The sequence below is a fragment of the Rhinatrema bivittatum genome, unplaced genomic scaffold, assembly GCF_901001135.1.
Source record: "Rhinatrema bivittatum unplaced genomic scaffold, aRhiBiv1.1, whole genome shotgun sequence".
Classification (NCBI taxonomy): Eukaryota; Metazoa; Chordata; class Amphibia; order Gymnophiona; family Rhinatrematidae; genus Rhinatrema; species Rhinatrema bivittatum.
The window spans coordinates 185129-211746 of NW_021820499.1; the positions used below are offsets into that span (position 1 = coordinate 185129).

Here is a 26618-nt window from a genome sequence, read left to right on the forward strand (position 1 = left end):
GTTTACAATGAAGGCAGTGCTTGCAAATATACCTCATCCATATTCATTTGAATACTAGACTTTTTTGTTGCACTCCAGGCCTGGAATTGCTTGCCCCTGGGACAGTTAGTTTGACTAGTTGGCTAGGGTTATCCCATCCCAATCAGTTTCTAAGATGAGCAGGGCGTTTTCCTCTTATGGCATGAAATGCTAACACCAGCATCTTAAATTTACATCAAAAGCAATGGTAGAGTTGAGGTACATACAGAAGTACCTGTCACAACCCTCGCTGCCATGTTCTGCATTATGTGGAGTCTCCAAATGATTTTCCCTGGTAGATACAGAACATTATAGTGGTCAATCTGTGCAGCAACTAAAGCATAAACGGCTGTCTTTAAAGCCCCTGTCTCCAAAAACGTGTGGAGCTGTTTTACCAAAATCAATTTTAAATAAGCATTGGGTGCCACAAGAACAATCTTTGACTCCAGAGTCCAAAAAGACTCCAAAGTAACTCCTAAGATTTCACTTCCGAAGCTGCAGTAACTGTCAACCCTTAAATTACAGGCAAAATCTTGAACCTGCTCTTCAGCTGGATGTGAAGTGAGCAAAGTATGGGTGAGATATTGTCTCTTAATTTAGTCCCTATTAGAACTCTGGAATACCTGCAGGGCTCCAAAGATCCACATATGAAGCAATAATCCAATGAGCAAAGCACAAGAACTTGAAGGACAGAATAAAAGTCCTCAAAATTGAACAACTTTTATGCTTACCCGGCATAACTTAAAGAAGGCACTTTAAACAACCATCTTTACTTGTGGACAGTAGGACAGAGATGTGTCAAAAATAAATCCAGAATTCCAGATATGAGAAGGTAAAGATATTTGCCAGTCTTCAAATGATAAAAATAGAAGGCATGTCAGCAGGAATGTCCAGCACCAAGATCTCCCTCTCTCCAACATTTAATGCAAGTTTGTTGCAAGCCAATGTCAAATAGCTGTAAAACAAGATGAAACCTTACCAAAGGCATCATCCAGTGTGGTTGCAACTGGGACAGAAAACTGTATGCCATCTGCATAAAGATGATAACCAACTTCAAGATGGACAAGCACCTTGCACAGAGGAGCGATGTAGATATTAAATAACATCTCTGACAAGGCAGAACTTTGTGGCAAACCAGTGTCCAAAGTATAAAGAGCAGAACAAAAAGAATCAAGGGTCTTCCATTACATACGATTTGCCAAAAAGAGGAAAACCAGTTCAAAACAGTTCTGGAGAAAGGACGGCTGACAGGGCATATGACAGAGGTCTATAAAATCATGAGAAGGCTAGAATGGGTTTATTGTTTGGGTACTTACCAGGTACTTGTAACCTGGATTAGCCACTGTTGGGAAAAGGATGCTGGGCTTGATGGACCCTCAGTCTGACCGAATATGGCAATTTCTTATGTTCATTCTACTTTTGATGCAGTATGAAGCAAAGGGAATGAGCAGTGGCATTGTGTGAGGTCAGGGACCCTATCCATATACACAACAAGGAAAGCTTGGAGCCACTACTACTGCTTAATTGAAAACACTGCTAGACATATGCAGCGCTGTATAGATACACATAAAACACAGCATCTGCTCCATGGAGTTTAGAGTCTAGTCGAGACATGACAAACGAGTCTGTGGAAAGTGCATTTATTATAGAGAAGTGTTTAGGATTTGAAAGCAGCCTCAAAACGATGAATGTTTAGTCTGGATTTGAATATGGCCAGAGAGGGAGCACAATGCACCAACTCAGGAAGTTTTGCTCCAGGCATATGGCGCACAGTAAGGCGGAAAGCGTGGAGTCTGAAATTTGATGGAGAAGAGCACCAATAGAGTGACATGCCAATGAATATAGACTTCATGTGGAAGGGTGCAGGGCGAGAGAAGAAAAGATAGGTAATGAGGAACTGCAGAGTGAATGCATTTGTAGGCAAGTAAGAGAAGGTTGATCTATTTATGGAAGGCAACAGGGAGCCAATTAGGAACTTGAGAAGAGGGGTTACATGGTCATAGGGACAATGAAGGAAGAGAAGTTGTGCAGCTGAATTTGGATTGATTTCAGAGGAGAAAGATGGATCAGCGAGAGGCCCACGAAGAGCAAGTTGCAGTAATAATGCCCTTGTACCGGTCTTTGGTGAGGCCTCACCTGTAGGTACTGTGTTCAGTTCTGGAGACCATATCTCAAAAATGATAGACACGATGGACGTGATCCAAAGAAAGGGAACAAAATGGTGCAGGGTCTGTACAGGAAGACCTATGAGGAGAGGCTGAAAGGTCTTGATATGTACACCCTGGAGGAGAGGAGGAGCAGGGGAGATATGATACAGACCTTCAGATACCTGAGAGGGTTTAATGATGCACAATCAACAAACTTTTTCCATTGGAAAGGAAACTGTACAACGAAGGGTCATGAACACATATATTTAAGAGAAAAGAACACTGTTTATTAATGCAACACTATAAATAATTCTGGAAATGTGTCCTAAAAACACATACACTAACACATCCATACCTTAAAAACATCACACCAAATAAAGAAATATAGTTAGCCAAGGCCGAACAGCCTATACATCAGTAAATTCCAACAAATATATATGAAATCATATAACAGTGCACCCTGTGGCTTACAAATCACCACTTACAACTCTATGCATAGCTTTTGCCTATCTCTTTTATACATTTTATGGCACTGAAATATGACCATATGATAACTTCAATTTCTTAACCATATTCTTCAAATGGCAAACATCTCTGTTTTTGTCACATCACTTCTGGGAAACGTTTCATATTCTTGTTGTTATTCAGCCTTTTGCTCCCTTCCGGGCATGTTATCACTGTGGCTCGACCCCCAACAAGCGGCCCCTGAAACATTTACTGATGTATAGGCTGTACAGCCTTGGCTAACTATATTTCTGTATTTGGTGTGATGTTTTTAAGGTATGGATGGATTACTGCCCTTAACAGAAACATGGGGTAACCTGGACGGAGCTGCAGTTACTACCCTTAACAAAAACATGGGGTAACCTGGACGGAGCAGCAGTTACTACCCTTAACAGAAACATGGGGTAACCTGGACGGAGCTGCAGTTACTACCCTTAACAAAAAACGTATGGGGGTACCTGCATGGAGCAGCAGTTACTACCCTTAACAGAAACATGGGGGTACCCTGCACGGAGCGGCAGTCATTACCCTTAACAGAAACATGGGGGTAACCTGCACGGAGCGGCAGTTACTACCCTTAACAAAAAACGTATGGGGGAAACTGCATGGAGCGGCAGTTACTACCCTTAACAGAAACATTGGGGTAAACTGCACGGAGCGGCAGTCATTACCCTTAACAGAAACATGTGGGTGTCCTGCACGGAGCAGCAGTTACTACCCTTAACAGAAACATGGGGTAATCTGCACAGAGCGGCAGTTACTACCCTTAACAGAAACATGGTGGTAACCTGCACGGAGCGGCAGTCAATACACTGAACAGAAACATGGGGTAACCTGCACGGAGTGGCAGTTACTACCCTGAACAGAAACATGGGGGTTATACCCTTAACAGAAACATGGGGATAACCTGCATGGAGCGGCAGTTACTACCCTTAACAGAAACATGGGGGTTATACCCTTAACAGAAACATGGGGGTAACCTGCACGGAGCAGCAGTTACTACCCTTAACAGAAACAGGGGGGTAACCTGCACGGAGCGGCAGTCATTACCCTTAACAGAAACATGGGGGTGTCCTGCACGGAGCGGCAGTTACTACCTTTAACAGAAACATGGGGTAACCTGCACGGAGCAGCAGTTACTACCCTTAACAGAAACATGGGGTAATCTGCACGGAGCGGCAGTTACTACCCTTAACAGAAACATGGGGGTAACCTGCACGGAGCGGCAGTTACTACCCTTAACAGAAACATGGGGGTAACCTGCACGGAGCGGCAGTTACTACCCTTAACAGAAACATGGGGATAACCTGCACGGAGCGGCAGTTACTACCCTTAACAGAAACATGGGGGTAACCTGCACGGAGCGGCAGTTACTACCCTTAACAGAAACATGGGGGTAACCTGCACGGAGCGGCAGTTACTACCCTTAACAGAAACATGGGGATAACCTGCATGGAGCGGCAGTTACTACCCTTAACAGAAACATGGGGGTTATACCCTTAACAGAAACATGGGGATAACCTGCACAGAGCGGCAGTTACTACCCTTAACAGAAACAGGGGGGTAACCTGCACGGAGCGGCAGTTACTACCCTTAACAGAAACATGGGGATAACCTGCACAGAGCGGCAGTTATTACCCTTAACAGAAACGGGGGTAACCTGCACGGAGCGGCAGTTACTACTGTTAACAGAAACATGGGGGTTATACCCTTAACAGAAACAGGGGGGTAACCTGCACGGAGCGGCAGTTACTGCCCTTAACAGAAACATGGGGGTAACCTGCACGGAGCAGCAGTTACTACCCTTAATAGAAACATGGGGGTAACCGGAGCGGCAGTTACTACCCTTAACAGTAACATGGGGGTAACCTGCACGGAGCGGCAGTTTCTACCCTTTACATAAAGCATGGGGATCACCTGCACAGAGCGGCAGTTAGTGCCATAAGCAATGCTGGGCAGACTGGCTGGAATGTTTGGTCTTTACCTGCTGTCATTTACTATCTTATCCTAGCCCCCCTTTACCCCTCCCTCTCACCCCCTAGCAACCCCTCCCTCAAAGTACCCGTGCCTTACTGTACCCCTCTTCACTCTACCCCACCCGCCCCTCTCCCCCTGCTCCCTCCCTTCTCCCCCCCCCACTAGCTTTTAACTATACATATGTGCACTTGCCTCCTCTTACTGTAAATAAGCCCTCATATGCTAATTTCTCAAGTGTACATGCCTCGCTTAATTTGTTTATAAGTTCTTTTGCATATTTAACCCTAACTTGAATGCAAAAAGTTGTAATTCTGCTGTTGACTCTCTTCCTTTGTATTTTGCATATTACCCAGTTAGCCCCTCCCTTGTTCATTGTAATTTCCCTTCTCAGTTACTTGTAAACCGACATGATGTGTCCTACGAATGCCGGTATAAAAAAAGTGTTAAATAAATAAAATAAATAAAATAAATCTTACAGCTCGATACTGTAAAGTGCAGCTGGAGATTCCCCGTCTGTAACTCGCTGTGGGCGCACTATTCGGACGCGTAAGGCGATCCTGCGATACAGTCTCCAGTTTCACGCGTCCTTAGTGCTTCTTGAAACCGACGCGTAACCCTTTCCGCACCCGGCATGTATAATGATATGTTAATGAACGAATTAGCTATTTAATGAACAAATTAGCTATTTCCTCCGATACTGTGACGCGCGCTCTGATTATCTCCTTTCTAACCTATTTTGCCGCGTCCTTAACCTGTTAGTTTACCGCCTACCCTCTACCTGGCGTTAGTGTGGTGTTCGAACAGCTACGTACCGGACTGCACCATGGACGACTTGCTTGTTTTTGCTCTGGCGCTATTTATCATTCGGTGGAGACGAAGATATGCTCGACTGAGCCGGCGGGCGCGTGTTTATCCAGGCGGCGGCGGTGGGAGCCGGCGGGCGCGCGTTCATCCGGCGGGCTGTCATCGAGGCGGGAGCCGGCGGGTGGGCGCGCGTTTATCCAGGCGGCGGCGGGAGCCGGCGGGCGCGCGTTTATCCAGGCGGCGGCGGTGGGAGCCGGCGGGCGTGCGTTCGTCCAGGCGGCGGTGGTGGGAGCCGGCGGGCGCGCGTTCGTCCAGGCGGCGGCGGGAGCCAGCGGGCGGGTGTTCATCCAGGCTGCGGCAGCGGGAGCCGGTGGGCGGAGGGAGCCGGCGGCGAAAGCGGTCTCCAGCAACCCCCGCCGGCAGTGAATGAATGCACGCCTGTGTACGCCCGTGCAATTTCGGCGCTCAAGGCAGGGCATTAGAGAACGCCGTCGTGACGTTTCGCCTTGAGCGCCAAAATTGCATGGGCGTACACAGGCGTGCATTCATTCACTGCCGGCGGGGGTTGCTGGAGGCCGCTTTCGCCGCCGGCTCCCTCCGCCTGGATGAACGCATGCCCACCCTCCCGCCGCCGCAGCCTGGATGAACGCACGCCCGCCCGCCGGCTCCCGCCGCCTGGATGAACGCGCACCCGCAGGTTCCCGCCGCCGCCTGGATGAACGCACGCCCGCCGGCTCCCGCCGCGGCTGGATGAACGCGCTCCCGCCGGCTCCCGCTTCGATGACAGCATGCCCGCCCGCCGGCTCCCGCCTCAATGACAGCCGGCCGGCTACTGCCTCGATGAATTCGCTCCCACCTCGAACGTGCGCCCGCCTGCTCCAGCCAGTAAGTTTACTTTTTTTACACTTTTGTTTTAATTTTTGCCTGCGCCTTGTCAAATGACAGGTACCAGCGCACCCAGGATACTGTATAGGCGCTGTATAGTAAAATGGGTTGCGCGCGCCTAACGCTTCGCAGACGCGGCTTGCATTTTCAAGCAATTTAAATAGAGCATCGAGCGGTATGTGAGCAGGACTGTGCGTGTGGGGAACGAGGGTGTGCCCGGCACTGCCGCACTCTTTCTAACGCGGCCTCACTGTATCGACCTCTTAATGTCTAAGCAGTGGAGGAGTGTTTTGGTAGCATGCTCAGAAAGGAAGGGATGATTTTATCGATGCTATAGAGGAGGAAACATGCATTAGCAGTATTTTGGATGAGTATAGAGGAGGAGGTCCATCCTGTCTGATCAGATTGTATCCAAGGGGCTGTGCAGGGGCGAGACAGTGAGGTCAGGAACCCCATTCCCTTACAGCATGAGCTCATCCTATCCAGTCAGAATGTAATCAAGGGTTGTAGAAATAATTCCTTCCTTCTTTGGGCTAGAGAAGTTTAATATGTCTCAAATAAAAAACAAATAGGGTAGGGGCTTGTGCCAGATGGAATCTTTAAATGCAAAGATGTTCAAGTTTGCTGTCAGAAAAGGGGTCCGACCTCTGTGCACGCATGCAGCGATAAAAGCAGATCCCTTCCCATCTTCCTAAGGTGTCCTTTCATGTCTGTCTGTACTGAATGCACTTGTGGGTTGCAGCCCCTGTGACAGGAGCCTTCTCTGTGCTTTCTCACAGGTCAGCGATTGTACCGGGATGGAGTGCTGAAGCTTCTAGGACGCCTCACGCTGCTGTCTGAGGATGATCTCTGGGCAGCGCAAGGCTTGCCAAACCCTTTCTGCTCCTCAGATCACCTCTGCCTTCTGGCCAGATTTGGGATGGACATGGTGGCGCTCTGAGAAGGGCAGGATGGACACTTGAGAGCTGGCAGCTCACAGACAGATTGTCTTTCCCCTCCTCCCATGCCCTTGTTTGTATACTTTCCAACGAGTGTGTGTCTGTCATCAATCCACCACACCAGCACTCAGTGAGTGCGTGACTTGTGTATGAGGGAGGGAAGATGGCATTGCTTCTGCCCATGCTGTGCTTGTTCTGTGCTGGGGCAGTGTGTGTGAGAAGCTTGCACTGCTTCTGCCCATACCCTGGGCTGGGGCTGTGTGTGTTGATGGCAGATAGCAGAGAAGCTGTTGTGTAGCACTTTATCCTGGTTTCTACATTTGAGCAGATGTTTGATATTTGATTAGAATAGAATACACCAATCCTGTTAAAGGGACACTGTGCCCCTTCTAAATAGGAGCTGGAGCTTGAAATCTCCACAGGGGTCATGTAGATGGGCTTGGATAGCATCTCCTTCCTCTTAGCGCTTTGCATAGAAAGAACCTTCTGTCAAAGCTAAGCCAGATCCCAATACCTTTTTCAGACAGCAGGATGCAAGCAGTATCCCTGAGGCACACCTGTATGTCAGCTGTAGTGCATAGGAGTGAGAAGTGCCTTAGGACCTGAGAGCAGCGCATTGAAACCAGCTAACAAGCCTACTGTAGGCAGCGTGCAGACATTGTGTACAAAACACCAATGCACACTTGAGTGCTTCCTTGCCTAGAATTCTGTCCATGCAACTAAATTTGTATTTGCACATAGCGTCATTGCACCTCTCCTGCCACACCTGTGTGTATGTGTATGTATATAGACATATGCACCCATACAGACATCTAGAATTCTGCCTTCTGCCATACCTACTCTTTCTCTTCCTTCTACATATTCCCCTTCTGATACATATATATCCACACACACTCCCCACCCCTACTACTGCCTTTTCTTGATGTGTACACACACACTCCCCCAACAGTACTGGTTTTGCTTTGTCACTTCTGACTCGTTCCCTTTTCAGCACAAATTTGTGAGAAATAGAGCAGACTGTGTCTACTCTGAGGCTTGGAATGTGCCTTCTCATGGAGCCATTTCCCTCTCTTACCTCAGTGGTGAGTGCGTGTGAGCGCTGCCCAGCTTTCCCGGGGAGGGCCACGAGTTCAGGTTTTGTTGTGGTTTCTATTTATCCATTCTGTTTTAATTCAGTGTTTTATATTCACTGCACACAGTCCATGAAATGCTCTTCCTGTGCGTGCCTTTCTGCACCTATCAGCTTTCTAGTCAAATCAAAATGGAAAACCCAAAAGTCACCAGCATTCTGTGGAGTTTTGATTTTTAGAGTGTAATAAAAGAAGTTTTATTTTATTTTCTGGAGCATTTTCTGTTGGACAAGGATTTGTGCAGCGACAGCATGGCAAACTATATGCACAGGAATCCTGGGGCTGTCATAACAGGAGGCACACAGTATAGATGTTTCCAAATGGCATGAAGATATTAATGATATTTCCCTTGCAGCATTGCATCCATAATATTGTCACACAGAAGGAATACAGTTTCCTAATACCTATTGTATCTTTCAACATAAAGGAAACTATTTTATATTATTTCAATCTTTTTCCCATCGATAGCAGGGCTGAATTAGCCATGCTGTCATGGGAACTGTCAGTCAGGCCCGGGAGGCGGAGCTTCGTAAATGATGTCAGAGCTTTGCTCTGAGGCTGCGCGTGGTTGCCCACGCTGATAACGACTCTCCTCAGTCTGCTTTTCCTCGCATGTGGAGCCTCAGACCTCCTCAGACAATTCTTAAATTTAGGAAGAAAAAACATACAAAATGAAGGACCATGGCAAGAAGGACGCTCCCCGACCCTCAGGGTTCAAACCCTGCCTCTGCGGGAAGGTCATGTCCATCATAGATGGACATGACCGTTACTACAGCTGTCTGGGACCAGACCACCCCCTCGAGTCGTGCCCTCAATGTGGTCAGATGTCACCGAGGGCACGCCAACAGAGAAGGGAGAAGATGGGAGCGCCTTCAAACATCGAGGACCAGATCTTACACCCCACTGTTGGAAGCCCACTCTTCCCTGGGGCCTACTATGACTGCGCCGCTCCCACAGCGTCGAGCGGCCTCCATGGAACCTCCGACTGCGAAGGATCGCATGAGAGGTAAAGATCTACCCTCCGGGAGATGAGGACCCTCCCGTGACAAGCGCCGACACCGACCGGAGTCGCATGTGCCGGGCCGGGTAATGGAACATACCCGGGAAGCAACCCATGCATCCAAATCATTGGCACACAACCTGTCGACGCAGCGCCGTGTGGACGCAACGCAATCTACTAAGGCTACGGCGCCGGAAGGTCTGACGCAACGATCAAAACCTTTAGAATCGCATCGGGCGACGCACCCTCTTCCGACGCACAGAAAGGCGCCACTGCGGCGCCGACGCACCGAAGTGAGCCGACTAACACCACGGTGCCATTGGAGCACGAGATGGCGCCGAAACCCGGAAACGGCCAGAACTCAACCACATCCTCCAGAACCTACTGGCATAAGAAAGAAATCCCGTTTCATACCACTGGCTACTGTATCGAAGGCTTCCAGGGATGCACCATTGACCCTAATGCCCTCTTCACCAGCCTCCTCATTAGATCAGACAGGGACGAGGGTCAAATTCGACTCTCTTCGTCTTCAGTTTCTTCTGCCTCCTCAGCTCCTGTGTTCTCAGACTTATCTTTAGCATCTAAACGCCACTCCAGGGGTGACGTTCTACAGGAACCCCTGGCGAAGAAACGCAAAGTGCAGGAAACACTACGCACACGCATGCCCGAGACTCAGCCACCAGATACCGATATTCTATTGGCAGCAATTCCAGCAGGCAGACCCCAGGTACCAGCTCGAACACCAATGCCACCAAAGACGAAAGATGCTTTTGTCAATCTCTCGCTGGCATTATCTGGTTTCTTTGAGGTCATGAAATCCTCTTATCAGATGGGGAACTCCTCACACAGTACCGACCTGGAGTCTCCACAACCATCAGGACACTCGTCCCCACAGAACACACGGCCTCCATCTCCACAGGACGTAAGGCCCCCGTCCCCACGGGCGCTCTCTCCAGCCCCGACACCATCACAGCCACCTCAATGGCCACTTACCCCAGTGTCGCTGGACCTTCAACCCACATCACTGGATAGCTCCACAGGGTATCCCTCGGAACCAGGGGACAAACTGGCGGAACCATACTCTCCTCCGGAAGACCTCACCTATCCAAAGTTCTTAGAAAAGATGGGTTTGGTCCTCCACCTTAACATTCAAAAGGTACCGGATCCGAGATCGGCAACTTTAGATCTACTAAAGATCTTTGATCTTCCAGCAGAGCCTACCTCTCTACCCCCACCTGCTGTACTAGGCTCGGTTCTGGAACGCTCCTGGGATACCCCCTTCCAACTTCCAGCGGTTTCCAGAAAAACCGATCTTAAATATAAAATGCAAAAATAGCCCTATTACTCGATGCCATAACTACCTCATGCATCCCTGGTAGTTGAATCGGCAATGGTGAGGGCTAGGAAGTTCAGGTTACACTCAGCTACCCCCCCCCCGACAGAGATCTTCGTTCGCTGGATGAATTTGCGAAGCACACATTCCAGGTGTCTATGCTTGCCGCACGCATTAACCATCACCAATTCTACATCATTCAATACCTCTACGAGTGTGTGCAACGGATGAAAGAAAGCTCGGACTCGCCCACCCAATTGGGGACACTAACCACGTACAAGACCTGGAGGAGGGCATGCACCATCTGTTGCGCACGGTCTACGAAGGATTTGAGACTCCTCGCATGCGTCAGCAGCTCTATTGTGGCACGACGTATGGCATGGCTGAGGGCCAGCTCCATTAGAGAAGACGTCGATGAAAAATTGACCAATTTACTATGTAAAGGGGACAATTTGTTCGGGACACGTTTCCAGGAAACCGTGGCCCAACTAAAGGAGCAGTCAGTGGCCGTACAATCTCTAGCTACCCCTGAAACTTACTCTGCTGCACGCCGGTATTCCACCCTACCTCGCAGACAAATCTTCCAATGCCGACCTTATCAGCCATATGCTTCGTACCGTCCCACAGCTTATCAGCAGACTTCCCGTCCGCAGAATCACCAAAACCATCGGGGACGACCCCATGGCCAGCGCCCACAAACACAACAAACCGCTGCCCCAGCCAAGACTAACCCGTCTTTTTGAACATCGAATTCACTTCCACTCTCCCCCTCTGCTCCCTCATTCAGCGACAGGGGGGTCCAGACCCCACCAAAACCGCTTGGAACAGGAGGTGAAGGCGTTATTACAACAGCAAGCAATTCGCCACATCCCTCTGACAGAACATCTCGCGGTATTCCATTCCCCCTACTTCCTAATTCCAAAGAAATCCAGGGACCTCCATCCAATCTTGGACCTCAGAGAAATGAACAAGTTCATCGTCAAGGAAAAGTTCAAAATGATCTCTCTCAAATCTCTGCTACCATGTGCTCCTTAGACCTCAAGGATGCATACACTCACATTCCTCAAGGATGCATACACTCACATTCCTATGCATCCTTCCTTCTGTCTTTCCAAGTGCATGGCCAATACTTCCAGTACAAAGTCCTTCCCTTCGGCCTGTCAACAGCACCCAGGGTGTTCACCAAGTGATGGTGTATGGCAGTGGTGGTGACATTCCTCTGTCAACGGGGGATCATGATTTTTCCTTACCTCGATGACTGGCTGCTGGTAGCCGCCAGTCCAGACACTCTTCGGCAGCATCTCCGACATACAATTCAGTGCCTGGTCAAGTTGGGCTTGATCATCATCTATCAGAAGTCCAACTTGCATCCTGCACAAACAATACAGTTTATAGGTGCTCATTTGGATACAATCAAATACAGAGTTTTTCTGCCGGCCGACAGAAAACAAAACATGCGACTCCTTTTTTGCCGCCTGGAGTTGACAGTGTCACCAACGGCACATCAAGTCTTACAAATATTAGTTCATATGGCGGCCTCGATCCACGCGGTCTCCAACACAAGACTCCGCATGTGACACCTCCAATGGGGTCTTAAACGACAGTGGAAACAACATTCTCAACCACTACATTGGAAAGTGTCCTTGACAAAACCCATGATTGCAGACTTAGACTGGTGTACGAAAACAGATACTCACCAAGGGAGCTTCTTTCACTCTCCTACTGCACAATGCAGTCCTTACCATGGATGCCTCCCAAAAGGGTTGGGGGGCCCACCTCAACAACCTCCCAATGCAAGGCCTCTGGTCGCAATGGGAACAGTCTCTTCACATCAATCTCCTGGAATTGAGAGCCATCCGATACGCCCTGCGCACCTTTGTCTCTCACCTCCAAGGCCACAGGGTTATGGTTTACACGGACAATCAAGTGGCCATGTTTTTATATCAACTAACAGGGTGGCTCGGGCTCCTGGACCCTGTGCCACAAAGCCCTCATCATTCTGACGTGGTCAGTTCACCACTCCATTCAATTGCAGGCCACTTACTTGCCGGGAATCGCGAATACTCAAGCGGACAGGCTGAGTCGGATATTCCATCCACACGAATGGTCCCGCAACCACAACAACGTAGCCGAGACCATCTTCCAAAGATGGGGATACCCATCCATAGATCTTTTCGGCACAGAGTACAACTGGAAAGTGACTCGCTTCTGCTCTGTATGGCTGACTCCACACAGTGTCGCTCAGGATGCTTTCCTTATTCCATGGACGGAGCCCCTGATGTACACGTTCCCTCCAGTTCCCCTCATCACAAAGACACTACAAAAGTGCATGAGGGACGAGGCACAATTGATCCTCGTAGCACAGGCGTGGCCACGCCAACCATGGTACGCACACCTCCTACACCTGTCGTCAGACGCACCGTTCCGACTACCCAATCAAGAAAACCTGCTGTCCCAAGAAGAAGGGATCCTCCTCCACCCGTTGCACTCCTCTCTGCATCTCATGGCTTGGAGGTTGAACGGCGCCTTCTGTCAGAACAAGGTTTTTCCATCACAGTTCAAGACGTAATCTTGGCAGCCCGCAAGCCTTCCATGAGGAAAAACTATAACTTCAAATGGAAGCGCTACACCACGTGGTGCGAATCCATGAAAGTTGACCCGTTTACCTGTACCCCAGAAACCTTGATGGACTACCTACACACGTTGTATGTGGCTGGCCTCGCTACAGCTTCAGTCAGAGTCCACCTCGGTGCAATAGCAGCCTTTCACCGATTGCACAACAGCCAACCCATCTCTATCCATCCGATGGTCTCTCGATTCATAAAAGGGCTCACACACCTTCACCCCCCGGTCTCAAAACCACCAGTTCCATGGAATCTAAACCTAGTTCTCGAGCAACTGATGGTCTCACCCTTCGAGCCAATGGAATCCTCTCATCCAGAATACCTCACCTGGAAGGCCGTCTTCCTTACCACAGTGACATCGGCACGGCGAGTTAGCGAATTACAGACCTTGGTACATTATAGCCCATACCTTCAATTCTACCACCATAAGGTGCTCTTATGGACACACCCCTCGTTCCTGCCGAAAGTAGTCTCCCAATTTCATCTCAACCAATCGATTGAGTTACCGACTTTTTATTATCCAAAACCTCACAAGAATGACAGAGAGAGGTTACTACATACCCTGGACTGCAAAAGAGCACTTGCCTACTATAAACAAAGGACCCACTCGTCCCACAGGGTATTGCAACTGTTCGTTTCTTTTAACCCGATTGCCCCAGGCCTTCCGGTAACTAAACGCACCATCTCTAGCTGGATTACCCAGTGTATACAATTCTGTCATAAACGTCACTCTGCATTACCGTCTCGCCCCACGGCTCATCAAACACAAGCGGTGGCAGCCTCCATGGCCCATCTGAGACATATTCCACCAGTAGACATTTGCAAAGCAGCAATGTGGGCTTCTCTTCACACGTTCACTTCCCATTACTGTCTTGACCAACAGACGGCGGACGATGCAAAGTTTGGAAAAACGCTTCTACAGTCATTGTCCACGGACTCCACGAGCTCGTCTGTCACCTAACATTCACCACGCTGTATAAGACAATAGCTACGACTTTTTCATCAGCATGCTAAGAGCTTAGGACTCCCATGACAGCATGGCTAATTCAGCCCTGCTATCGACGGGAAAAAGCAAGTTTGCATACCGTAAACGGTGTTTCCGTAGATAGCAGGATGAATTAGCCATGCTGACCCACCCACCTCCCTGATCAGTCAACATCAACGCTACTACCACATTTGCTTTATCACAGACTGAGGAGAGTCATCAGTGCGGGAAACCACGCGCAGCCTCAGAGCAAAGCTCTGACATCACTTAGGAAGCTCCGCCTCCTGGGCCTGACTGACAGTTCCCATGACAGCATGGATAATTCATCCTGCTATCTACGGCAACACCGTTTCCGGTAAGCAAACTTGCTTTTATTTATACTCATTATACAAAACATTGTTTTCTTTTGTTACATAATACACCTCCAAATTATTAAAAACTCCCAATTATGTACACATAATGTGGTATGAATGGTGAGTGTGAATGTGGGGGAATTGGGAGTATTTAATAATTTGGAGGTGAATTATGTAACAAAAGAAAAACATTTTTTGTATAATGAATATAAATAAAAGATTGAAATAATATAAAAGTTTCCTGTATGTTCAAAGTTGCATCCATATTGACATAACTCTATAGAGAAAGTTGGTTATGTGGTTATCATTTTGGTCAGATTCAGCAGCCCAACCCTTTAAAAACCAAAAGCTGCTCCCTTGTTTTTTTGTAAAAGCCATGGTTCTGGATACTCCCACTCCTGCATCAAGCAGAACTCTCCTAGCACCCAGACAGGTGAATTCAGGTGGGTTTTGCACCTCTCCTAGCAGATGGAGATGGAGCAAATTGATGTCACAGTATATATACGCCTGCAGTGACATCAGCCTGCCAGTATTCTCCGTCTCCAGCAGATGGTGGACGTGCATCTCCCCACTGGGGATTGCTTCAAATTTTAGAAGGAGAAATAAAAAGAGACCTCGCTTCCTGTGATGCTACCAAATGGTCCCGCCCCCAGCTGAGAATTACAGAGGTGATTTCCGTGGTCCCTCAGATGAGTGCCTTGGTCCGGTAGCAGGTTTCTTAGCTGGCGTGGACTTAGCTGTTTAAAACAGCTGAAAGGCAGCGGGAGTAGGAAGCAGAGTGCGACAGTAACGGTCTATGCCCATTCCCTCCACAGCTGGAGATCGTCTCTATACTCACCCAGGAAAGACTGAGCTCAGGTAAGGTTTAAAAAAAAAAAAAAAAGACAGAAAAAGAGTAGAAGGGTTGCTCGTAATGCCGTCCCCTTCCTCCAGTCTCTGTGCTCGATGCGCTGTTCTGAAGTTCATTCCCGCTCCCAAGGGAGGTTGAGGATGTTGGGCTGCTTGGCGGGTTGAGCAGAGCAGGTGGGCTAGACCCCACTGTTAGGCTTTTTTCTGTGTGCCACAGGGAAAGCCGTGGCAGCATTTGCATGTGCTTTTTTCTCATTAGACTTCCATCTTCAGGACTGTTGGTGCCTACAAGTGTGTCTGGCTATGCATCCAGTTATGCGCCCAGTTTTTTGGGCGTGCTGCATATGCACACAATCTGGGATGCATTGGTTGTGCGATTAAGTTTGGAGTGGCAGAAGAGTGCCTAATTTTGCGACGCCTAGCTTTGTGATGCCTAAATTTTGTGTGCCTAAATTTTACAGTGTGAATTCAGCTGGACGTATACCTTCAGTCACCTGTTAAGTGTACTGACAGACCAATGGTGCCTGTGGCTAAGAAACCTAAGCGCCTTTCCCTCCGTGCTGCCAGTCATATTCAGACATCTTAGCCTGAGTATCCTCCAACTCGTGCCAGCACTGCTTAGAGGCTCAGGGAGAATAATCTTCCTCTGATTTTACTAAGCCTGGCCTATATGTAAAGAACATCACCAAAGCTAATGCTTTCCAAATTATCCCTAACAACTGAAAAGCAGGTTGTTAATACAAACAAAAAACACACTTTGAAATGTCTGTATGCCAATGCCAGAAGTCTAAGAAGTAAGATGGGAGAGTTAGAATGTATAGCAGTGAATGATGACATAGACTTAATTGGCATCTCAGCGACATGGTGGAAGGAGGATAACCAATGGGACACTGCTATACCGGGGTACAAATTATATCGCAATGATAGGGAGGATCAACTTGGTGGGGGTGTGGCATTTTATGTCTGGGAGGGTATAGAGTGCAACAGGATAAAGATCATACAAGAGATTAAATGCTGAATAGAATCTATTTGGGTAGAAATCCCATGTGTGTTGGGTAAGAGTATAGTGATAGGAGTATACTACCGTCCATCTGGACAAAATGGTCAGACAGATGATAAAATGCTAAGAGAAATCAGGGAAGCTAACCAGTTTGGCAGTGTAGTAATAGGAGATTTCAATTACCCCAATATTGACTGGGTAAATGTAACATCAGGACTTGCTAGAGATATAAAGTTCCTGGATGTAATAAATGACTGCTTCATGGAGCAATTGGTTCAGGAACCAACAAAAGAGGGAGCTATTTTAGATTTAATTCTTAATGGAACGCAGGATTTGGTGAGAGAGGTAACAGTGGTGGAGCCACTTAGCAATAGTGATAACATGATCAAATTTAAACTAATAACTGGAAGGGGGACAATAAGTAAATCTACAGCTCTAACACTAAACTTTCAAAGGGAAACTTTGATAAGATGAGGAAAATAATTAGAAAAAAAACTGAAAGGTGCAGCTGCAAAGGTTAAAAATGTTCAACAGGCATGGACATTGTTTAAAAATACAATCCTAGAGGTGCAGTCCATATGTATTCCACGCATTAAGCAAGGTGGAAGGAAGGCAAAACGATTACCGACATGGTTAAAAGGTGACGTGAAAGAGGCTATTTTATCCAAAAAAACATAAGCATTGTCAAGTTAAGTGTAAAACATTGATAAGACAGGCGAAGAGAGAATTTGAAATGAAGTTGGGCATAGAGGCAAAAACTCATAATAAAAACTTTTTAAACTATATCCGAAGCAAGAAACCTGTGAGGGAGTCGGTTGGACCATTAGATGACTGAGGGATTAAAGGGGCTCTCAAGGAAGATAAGACCATTGCAGAAAGACTAAATTAATTCTTTGCTTCCATGTTTACTAATGAGGATGTTGGGCAGATACCAGTTCTGGAGATGGTGATGAGTCAGACGAACTGAACCAAATCACTGTGAACCTGGAAGATGTAGTAGGCCAGATTGACAAACTAAAGAGTAACAAATCACCTGGACAGGATGGTATGCATCCTAGGGTACTGAAGGAGCTAAAAAAATGAAATTTCTGATCTATTAGTTAAAATTTGTAACCTATCATTAAAATCATCCATTGTACCTGAAGACTGGAGGGTGGCGAATATAACCCCAATATTTAAAAAGGGCTCCAGGGGCGACCCAGGTAACTAGAGACCAATGAGCCTGACTCCAGTGCCGGGAAAAATAGTGGAAACTATTCTAAAGATCAAAATCGTAGAGCACATAGAAAGACATGGTTTAATGGAACTCAGTCAACATGGATTTACCCAAGGGAAGTCTTGCCTAACAAATCTGCTTCATTTTTTTTGAAGGGGTTAATAAACATGTGGATAAGGTGAACTGGTAGATGTAGTGTATTTGTATTTTCAGAAGGCATTTGACAAAGTCCCTCTTGAGAAGCTTCGAAGAAAACTAAAAAGTCATGGGATAGGAGGCGATTGTCCTTTTCGTGGATTACAAACTGGTTAAAAGACAGGAAACAGAGTAGGATTAAATGGTCAATTTTCTCAATGGAAGAGGGTAAATAGTGGAGTGCATCAGGGACCTGTACTTGGACCAGGGCTTTTCAATATATGTATAAATGATCTGGAAAGGAATAAGACGAGTGAGGTTATCAAAGTTGCGGATGATACAAATTATTCAGAGTAGTTAAATCACAAGCGGATTGTGATACATTACAGGAGGACCTTGCAAGACTGGACATTCAAATGGCAAATTAAATTTAATGTGGACAAGTGCAAGGTGTTACATATAAGGAAAAATAACCCTTGCTGTAGTTACACACTGTTAGGTTTCATATTAGGAGCTACCACCCAGGAAAAAGATCTAGGCATCATAGTGGATAATATTTTAAAATTGTTGGCTCAGTGATGCAGCAGTCAAAAAAGCAAACAGAATGTTAGGAATTATTAGGAAGGGAATGGTTAATAAAATGGAAAATGTCATAATGCCTCTATCGCTCCACGGTGAGACCGCACCTTGAATACTGTGTACAATTCTGGTCACCGCATCTCCAAAAAGATATAGTTGCGATGGAGAAGGTACAGAGAAGGGTGACCAAAATCATAAAGGGCATGGAACTGCTCCCCTATGAGGAAAGGCTGAAGAGGTTAGGGCTGTTCAGCTTGGAGAAGAGACGGCTGAGGGGGATATGATAGAGGTCTTTAAGATCATGAGAGTTCTTGAACGAGTAGATGGGAATCGGTTATTTACACTTTCAGATAATAGAAGGACTAGGGGGCATTCCATTAAGTTAGCAAGTAGCACATTTAAGATTAATCATAGAAAATTCTATTTCACTCAACGCAAATTAAGCTCTGGAATTTTTTTGGTTAGTGCAGTTAGTGTAGCTGGGTTCAAAAAAGGTTTGGATAAGTTCTTGGAGGAGAAGTCCATTAACGGCTATTAATCAAGTTTACTTAGGGAATAGCCACTGCTATTAATTGCATCAGTAGCATGGGATCTTCTTCGTGTTTGGGTAATTGCCAGGTTCTTGTAGCCTGGTTTGGCCTCTGTTGGAAACAGCATGCTCAGCTTGATGGACCCTTGGTCTGCCCCAGCATGGCAATTTCTTAAGTTCTTCCCAGCCTGTGGATGGCCTATGTAAGGACATGTCAGGAGGGGCACCTGACCTTGGAAATCCCTTAGCTGGTTCGTCAGCGGGGGACAGAGTTACAGGTACCTTCTGGTTTTGGCATTGATCCTTCTGCCATTTCTGGGGTGTAGAAATCTTTCAAGGATTGCAATACTTTCTTCAGGTACAGTCCTCAGCCCCATCCAATCCTGTCAGGTCAGAGTCATAGGTGGTGACCTCTCACTCACTGTACTTTTAAGTGCCGAAGTACACATAGATTGGCAGCAGGTCCTCCCGATAGGAATCCTGATGGCACTAATGATGAGGCCATTCCTGACTCTGGAAATTCCTCCAGGCCTGGAACCGTATAGGACGATGTTGCGGTACTTTCATAGAGATGAGCTACCAGCTATGATTTCCCAGACAGTGAAGATGCTGGGAGTACCTGGGGCAGATTCCATCTCTGAGCCAAACAAGAATCCCATTTTGGTTTCTTTGCATAAAGCCTCTTGTTTTTCCCTGTTATGGAAGCCATTCAAGAATTGATTGATCTTGAGTGGGACGCCCCAGAGACTAATTTTAAAGAGGGTCAGCCTTGGATCCAGTGATGAAAGAGCATCTGTGTTTTCTGAAAGTGGATGCGCTTGTCTGTGCTGTCTCTAAGCTGATGACTATCCCTGTGTAGGGTGGAGCGACCTTGAAGGATGTGCACGATAGGAGGGTTGAGGCCATCCTTAAGCAAGCATTTGAAGCAGTGGCAATGACCTTGCAGATAGCTTCTTATTGTTCCCTGGTGGTGCTTTCTCGTTTACTTCTCTCTCTGGAGGTCAATGACTCGAGTGAATTCCAGGGCAGTTATGGAGCCAGCAGATGCGGGCAGCAATTTGGTCCACATCTCAACCAGAGGGGTGGTTTCAGTAATAATGGTCAGGCATCAGTTACGGCTGAGAAATTGGTTGGCCGATGCAACGTCCAAGGCTAATCTTATGACATTGCCCTTTAAAGGCTCGCTCTTGTTTGAGAGAGAGTTGGAGAAACTGGCCAGTAAGTGGGGCGAAACCCCGGTTCCTCAGTTGCCAGAGGATAAGAAACAGATGCCGTGCTCCTTTGGCATGAGGGGACGTACCAAGGGTTCCAAGCGTTTTCAACTATATAGAGGAGCGCCTTACAGAGGACTCTACTTTTCGGTAGTCTCATCCTTTTATCCCAGACAGTCTAGGTGGGTTGCGAGCTCAGGTAGTGAAACCTCCCGAGCATCCCAATGAAGGTTTGCCGGCCCACCCCCCAAAAACAGGAGATGGTGGGGGGTGCCTCTCTCTCTCTTATCAGAGGTGGGTCGAAATTGCATCAGATAAGTGGGTCCTGGAGGTGATACAAGAGGGATATGCACTAGAGTTTTGCAGTGTTCCTTGGGACGTGTTCATAGTGTCTCCCTGTCACTCCCCACAGAAGCAGGCAGTGAAATGTGTGTTGTCAAGGGTCCTCAGTCTGAAGGCTGTGGTTCCAGTGCCCAATTCTCAATAAAATACGGGTCGATATTCCATTCATTTCATTGTGCCCGAGAAGGAGGGCTCCTTTGTCCCATCCTGTATCTCAAAAGGGTCAACCGTCATTTGTGGGTGACTCATTTTCGCGTGGAAACATTGTGCTCAGTGATAATGGCCGTGCAGTTGGGGGAATTTCTGACCTCCTTGGCTCTGTCCGAGGAGTACCTCAATATTCCCATACAATTGGAGCACCAACATTTTCTGCATTTTGCAGTGTTTGGGTGCCATTATCAGTTTTGGGCACTGCCTTTTGGTCTGGCCACCACTCCCAGAACTTTTTCCAAGGTTATGGTGGTGGTGGGGCGGAGTTGAGAAAGAATGGGATCCTGGTACAACTGGCTAATTCAGGCCAAGTCTCTGGCAGAGAGCAGCCTGGTGACCCACAAGGTGATCTCTCTGTTGGGTGGTGAACCTAGCCAAGAGCAGTCTTCAGCCATCTCAGTATCTTGGTGTTTGGTTCGAATGAAGCAGGGCAAGGTTTTCCTGCCGGAAGCTCGTATTCAGAAGTTGATGGAACAGGTGTATCTCTTGATGAACACTATATGCCCGACAGTATGGTCCTATCTACAGGTACTTGGTTTGATGCCAGCAAACTTGGAAGTGATACCATGGGTGAGAGCGCATATGTGTCATCTTCAGCACTCCCTGCTGTGTCTGTGGAGCCCACAGTCTCAGGACTATTCGATTCGGCACCACCTGCCAATGGAGGTCTGCTCTTAACTACAGTGGTGGTAACAAGTGAATCATCTAAGAAAGGGAGTTTCCCTGAAATCACCGGACTGGTTAGTATTCACAATGGATACGAGCCTCCAGGGTTGGGGAGCTTACTGTTAGGAACTAATAACGCGAGGGCGCTGGAGTGCAGAAGAGTCTCTCTGGAACATCAATCAGCTGGAAGACCAGGCGGTTTGGTTGGCATGTTTACAGTTCAGTGGCAGATTGCACGATCGAGTGGTCCAGATCATGTCGGACAATGCAAAGATAGTAGCTTACATCAATTGGCAGGGAGGAACCAAGAGCCAACAAGTGTTGCAAGAGATAGACCAACTTATGGAATGGGCAGAAGGGAATCTTCAGGAGATCATGGCTTCGCACATTACAGGAAAAGACAATGTAAGAGCAGACTTTCTCAGCAGGGAGAATCTGGACCCAGGAGAATGGGTATTGTCGGATGAGGCGTTTCAGCTGAGAGTGGATTGCTGGGGCCTTTCAATTCTAGGCCTGCTGGCAACCTTTTGCAATGCAAAGGTTCCTAGATTCTTCAGTCACAGGAGAGATCCAAAGTCGTTGGGAATCTATGTTCTCCTGCAGTACAGGCTGGAGGACAAGCTGCTTGAATGCCTTTCCCCCGTGGCCTATGTTGGGCAGACTAGTTTGGAGGGTCGGGGGTCACAGAGGGATGGTGATTTTGGTGGCACCAGATTGTCCCAAGAAACCATGGTATGTGGTTCTGTGATGGCTCCTGGTAGCTTCTCCCCTCTGGTTTCTGGCACACAGGAATCTGTTCCGGTAGGGACATGTTCTTCACAAAGATCCGACTCTGTTTTGTCTTATGGTTTGACCCTTGAGAGGGCTCGCTTGCTGAAGTGTGTATATTCTATTGCAGTGATTGCCACCTTGCTACAAACAAGAAAGTTCTCCACTTCCTTAGCCTACGTGTGAGTTTGGTGCATGTTTGAGGCTTGGTGTGAAAATCGAGGAGTGTTCCTCGTTCAGTTAAGATCCTGCTCATTTTGGAATTTTTGCAGGATGGATTGGATCAAGGGTTGGCTTTTAATTCCTTGAAGGTACAAGTAGCAGCTCTTGCCTGTTTCAAGGGTCAGGTGAATAGTAAATCCTTATCGGCTCATCCAGATGTGGCCCATTTCTTGAAAGGAGTGAAACATCTTTGTCCTCCCTTGCGGTTACTGGTGGAGTCTTAATCGGTCTTGGATTTCTTGGCGAACCCTACATTTCGACCTATGTGTAGCTTCTCCTTGCGGTTACTGACCTTAATGGTGTTTCTTATGGCGATTTATTCTGCGCGTTGAATATCTGAGCTGCAGACCTTGTCTTGCCAGGAGCCATTCCTTCAAGTGACTCCAGGCGTGATATAGCTGGGGACTATTCCTTTCTTTTTGCCAAAAGTGGTCTCAGATTTTCACTTGAATCAGTCCATTTCTCTGTCATCTCTGGCTAGGGAAAGAGATGCGGAGGAAATTCACCTGTTGTGACCTATGGATGTCAAAAGACATGTAATGTATCTGGAGGTTTCTTAACCTTTCCGAAAGACAGATCGCCTGTTTGTCCTTCACAGTGGAGGTAAACAGGGTGAACTGCTGCAGGTTTCAATAGCTCGCTGGATTAAGGAGGAAGTCACAGCAGAGTATGTGGATGCTGAAAAGCCTAGTCAGATTAGGGCTTGGGCAGTATCATCGGTGGAAGTTAGATTGTTGTCTCCCGTCGACATTTGCCGAGCTGCACCATGGTCCTCCTTTCACACCTTTTCCAGGTATTATCATCTGGATGTGCAGGCCCAGAAGGATGCAGCCTTTGCACGTGCGGTTTTGACAGGACCGTGGCTAGCCTCCCACCCTATTCAGGAGTAGCTTAGAAATATCCCACTGGTCCTGAATTCATCTGTCTGGGTGCTAGGAAATGAGAAATTACTACTTACCTGATAATTTCCTTTTCCTTAAACCAGACAGATTAATTCAGCTTCCTGCCCTTGACTGTCAAATGATTGTGTTATGGTCCTCCTGAGTGGCTACATGTTCCAGGCTCAGTATCCTCTGTCTCTTGACATCCAAGGGTCACAACAGACAATACTCCTCTCCATCTCTCTCTCTGTCCAGAGATGACAGGGAGATGGTCTGATTCAAGTGAAAATCAGTAACCACCTGCGGTTAAAAAAAAAAAAAAAAAGAAGGAACAGTATGCAGCTGTACCGCTCCTAGAGTCACCTGCAGAAATGGCTCCCGGCAAGACAAGGCCTGCAGTTTGGAAACCCTATGCACAGAACAAATTGCTACAAGGAAAACTGTTTTCAAGGTCAGCAATTGCAAGGATAGAGTACGTAGTCATCTAAACATGCAGCCTGCCAAAAACTCCAAAACCAAATTAAGACTCCATAGGGGCACCGGAAGCCACAAAGGAGGCCAACCATGATTCACTCCTTTCAGAAAACAGGCCACCTCAAGATGAGTTGACAAGGATCCACCATTTACCTGACCCCTGAAACGGACAAGAGGCGCTACTTGTACCTTTAAGGAATTAAGAGCCAAGCCTTTATTCAAGCCATCATGCAAAAATTCCAAAATGAGTGGAATCTTGCCCAAGGAAGGGAAGAGTACCTCGATCCTCACACTAAGCCTCAAACATTCTCCAAACCTGCACATAGGCCAAGGAAGTGGGAAAACTTTCTAGCTCTTAGCAAGGTGGAAATCACTGCCGCAGAGTATCCACGTTTCAGCAAGTGAGCCCTTTCAAGGGCCATACCATAATACAAAATTGAGTCAGATCTTCATGAAGAATAGGTCCCTGCTGCAATAGGTTCCTGTGCCCTGGAAGTCAAAGAGGCGAATGAAGCAGGAGCCTCTGCAGATCTGCATACCACTGTCTCCTGGGCCAATGTGGAGCGACCAAGAGCACCATTCCTCTGTGGCGTTCGATCCATCTAATCAACCTGCCCAACATGGGCTATGGAGGAAAGACATACAGCAACTTGTCTTCCAGCCACTCCTGCACTAGGGTATCAATACCAAATGACTTCAGATCTCTTCTGTAGCAGAAGAATCACAGAACCTTCGCATTGAGCAAAGTCACCAACAGGTCTAGGAACGGGAAACCCCAGCGATCCCGAATCAGCTGAAACTCCTTATCTGACAATGCCCACACTTCTGGGTCCAGACACTCCCTGCTGAGAAAGTCTGCTCTTACATTGTCTTTGTCTGCAAAGTGCAAGCCTGAGATTATCTGGAGATGCACCTCTGCCCATTCCATAAGTTGATGTATTTCCTGCGACACTTGTTGGCTCTTGTAAGCCATAGTCGTCACATTGTCTGACATTATTTGGACCGATCGACCCTGCAGCCTGTTGCTGAACTGTAAACATCGCAACTGGACCACCCTGGCTTCCAGCTGATTGATGTTCCAGAGAGACTCTTCTGCATTCCAGCACCCTTGCGCTGTCCGCTCCTGACAGTGAGCACCCCAAACAAGGAGCCTCACATCAGTCATCAGTCCTAGCCAGTCCGGTGAGGCCAGGGAAACTATCTTCTGTAGATGATCCGCCTGAAGCCACCACTGCAGTTGGAAGGAGACCTTCATTGGCAGGTGGAGCTGAATCGAATAGCCCTGAGACTGCAAATTCACCAAGAAAGCAGGAAGCACTGAATAGGACACACATGCCCTCACCCACTGTACCACTTCCAGAGTCGCCACCATTAAGCCAAGGACCTGCAAGTAAGACCATGTGGTTGGGCGCAGTGTGTTCAACAACAGATGAAGTTGAGCTAAGGTGTTTGAGCTTCCGCCAGGAACACCTTACCCTGCTTTTTGTAAAACTGAACCCCCAGGTTTGGCAAGGTTCACCTCCCAGCTGAGCTCCTGCAACAGGAAAATCACCTTGCGAGTCACCTGGCAGCTCTCTTCCAGCCACTTGGCACAAATCAGCCAGTCATCCAAATAGCAGTGTACTAGGATTTCATCCTTTCTCAACTCTGTCTCAACTTCCATCTGGGAGTGGTGGCCAAGCTACGGGCAGCACCCGAAACAGTGGCGGCCCAGAACTGCAAACTGCAGGAAGTGTTGATGTTCTAGTTGGATGAGAATCTGGAGATACGCCTTGGACAGATCCCGAGAGGTCAGAAATTCCTCAGTCTGCATGGCCATTATCACCAAAAGCAATGCTTCCATGCAAAAATGCTTTATTCGCAAATCGCAACTGATAGTTGACATCATTGAGGTCCAGAATGAGATGAAAAGAGCCCTCCTTTGGCACAGCAAAATAAATGGAATATCGCCCTGTATTTTCTTAAGCCATGGGCACTGGGACCACAGCCCTCAGACCTTGCCAATGTAGCCTCTACTGCCTGCTTCTTCTGCGGGGAGTGGCAGGGAGACTCCATGAACACATCCCGAGGAACACTGGAAAACTATTGCATATCCTTCTCGTATCACTTCCAGGACCCACTGATCAATGTGATTTCAACCTACCTTTAATAAAAGAGAGAGAGGCGTCGTCCTCTCTCCTGTTCATGGGAGTGGGTTGGCAAACCTTCATTGAAGCTTGGGAGGATCCAATACCCGAGCCTGCGCCTCTTCTGGTTTTTCGGGGACAAAAGGACTGAGACCTACCGAAGGGTCGAGTACTCTGAAAGGTCGCTCCTCTATAGGGTCAAAAACACTTTGATCCTCTAGCACGGACTCTCATGTTAAAGGTGCGCTGCCCCTGCTTCTTATCATCTGGCAAATGAGGAACCAGACATTCACCCCATTTACTGCCCTGTTTCTCCATCTCACTGCCAAACAAAAGCAAGCTGTTAAAAGTGCAATTTGGTGTGGTTAGCTTTACAAGTTGCAGCAGCCAACCAATTCCTCAAACATAACTGACGCCTGGCCGCTACTATTGAAGCTACCTCTCTGACTAAAGTGTGGAACAAACCACAGCCTGCATCTGCCAAGAAGGCAGCAGCTGGTTCCATAACTGCCCTGGAGTTTACCCCAAGTCATCAACCTCCTGGGTGAGAAGCAAACAAGAGTGAGCCATCAAGGAACAACAAGAAGAGATCTGCAAAGTCATTGCCACCGCTTCAAATGCTTGCTTAAGGATAGTCTCAATCTTTTTATCATGAACATCCTTAAAGGCCACTCCTCCTTCAATGGAAATAGTGGCCCGCTTAGAGACTGCA

The 26618-nt window shown here is 47.6% G+C and overlaps 1 protein-coding gene across 1 annotated transcript in view; it reads left to right on the plus strand.

Moving 5' to 3' along the window:
- Positions 1–8617, plus strand: part of ANGEL1 (angel homolog 1) — a 137980-nt gene extending 129363 nt beyond the window's left edge. The window contains exon 10 of the mRNA XM_029586104.1: positions 7115–8617. Within this exon, the coding sequence (XP_029441964.1) occupies positions 7115–7275 (161 nt within the window). The 3' untranslated portion in view covers positions 7276–8617. The remainder of the gene's footprint in view (positions 1–7114) is intronic.
- Positions 8618–26618: the final 18001 nt, after the last annotated feature.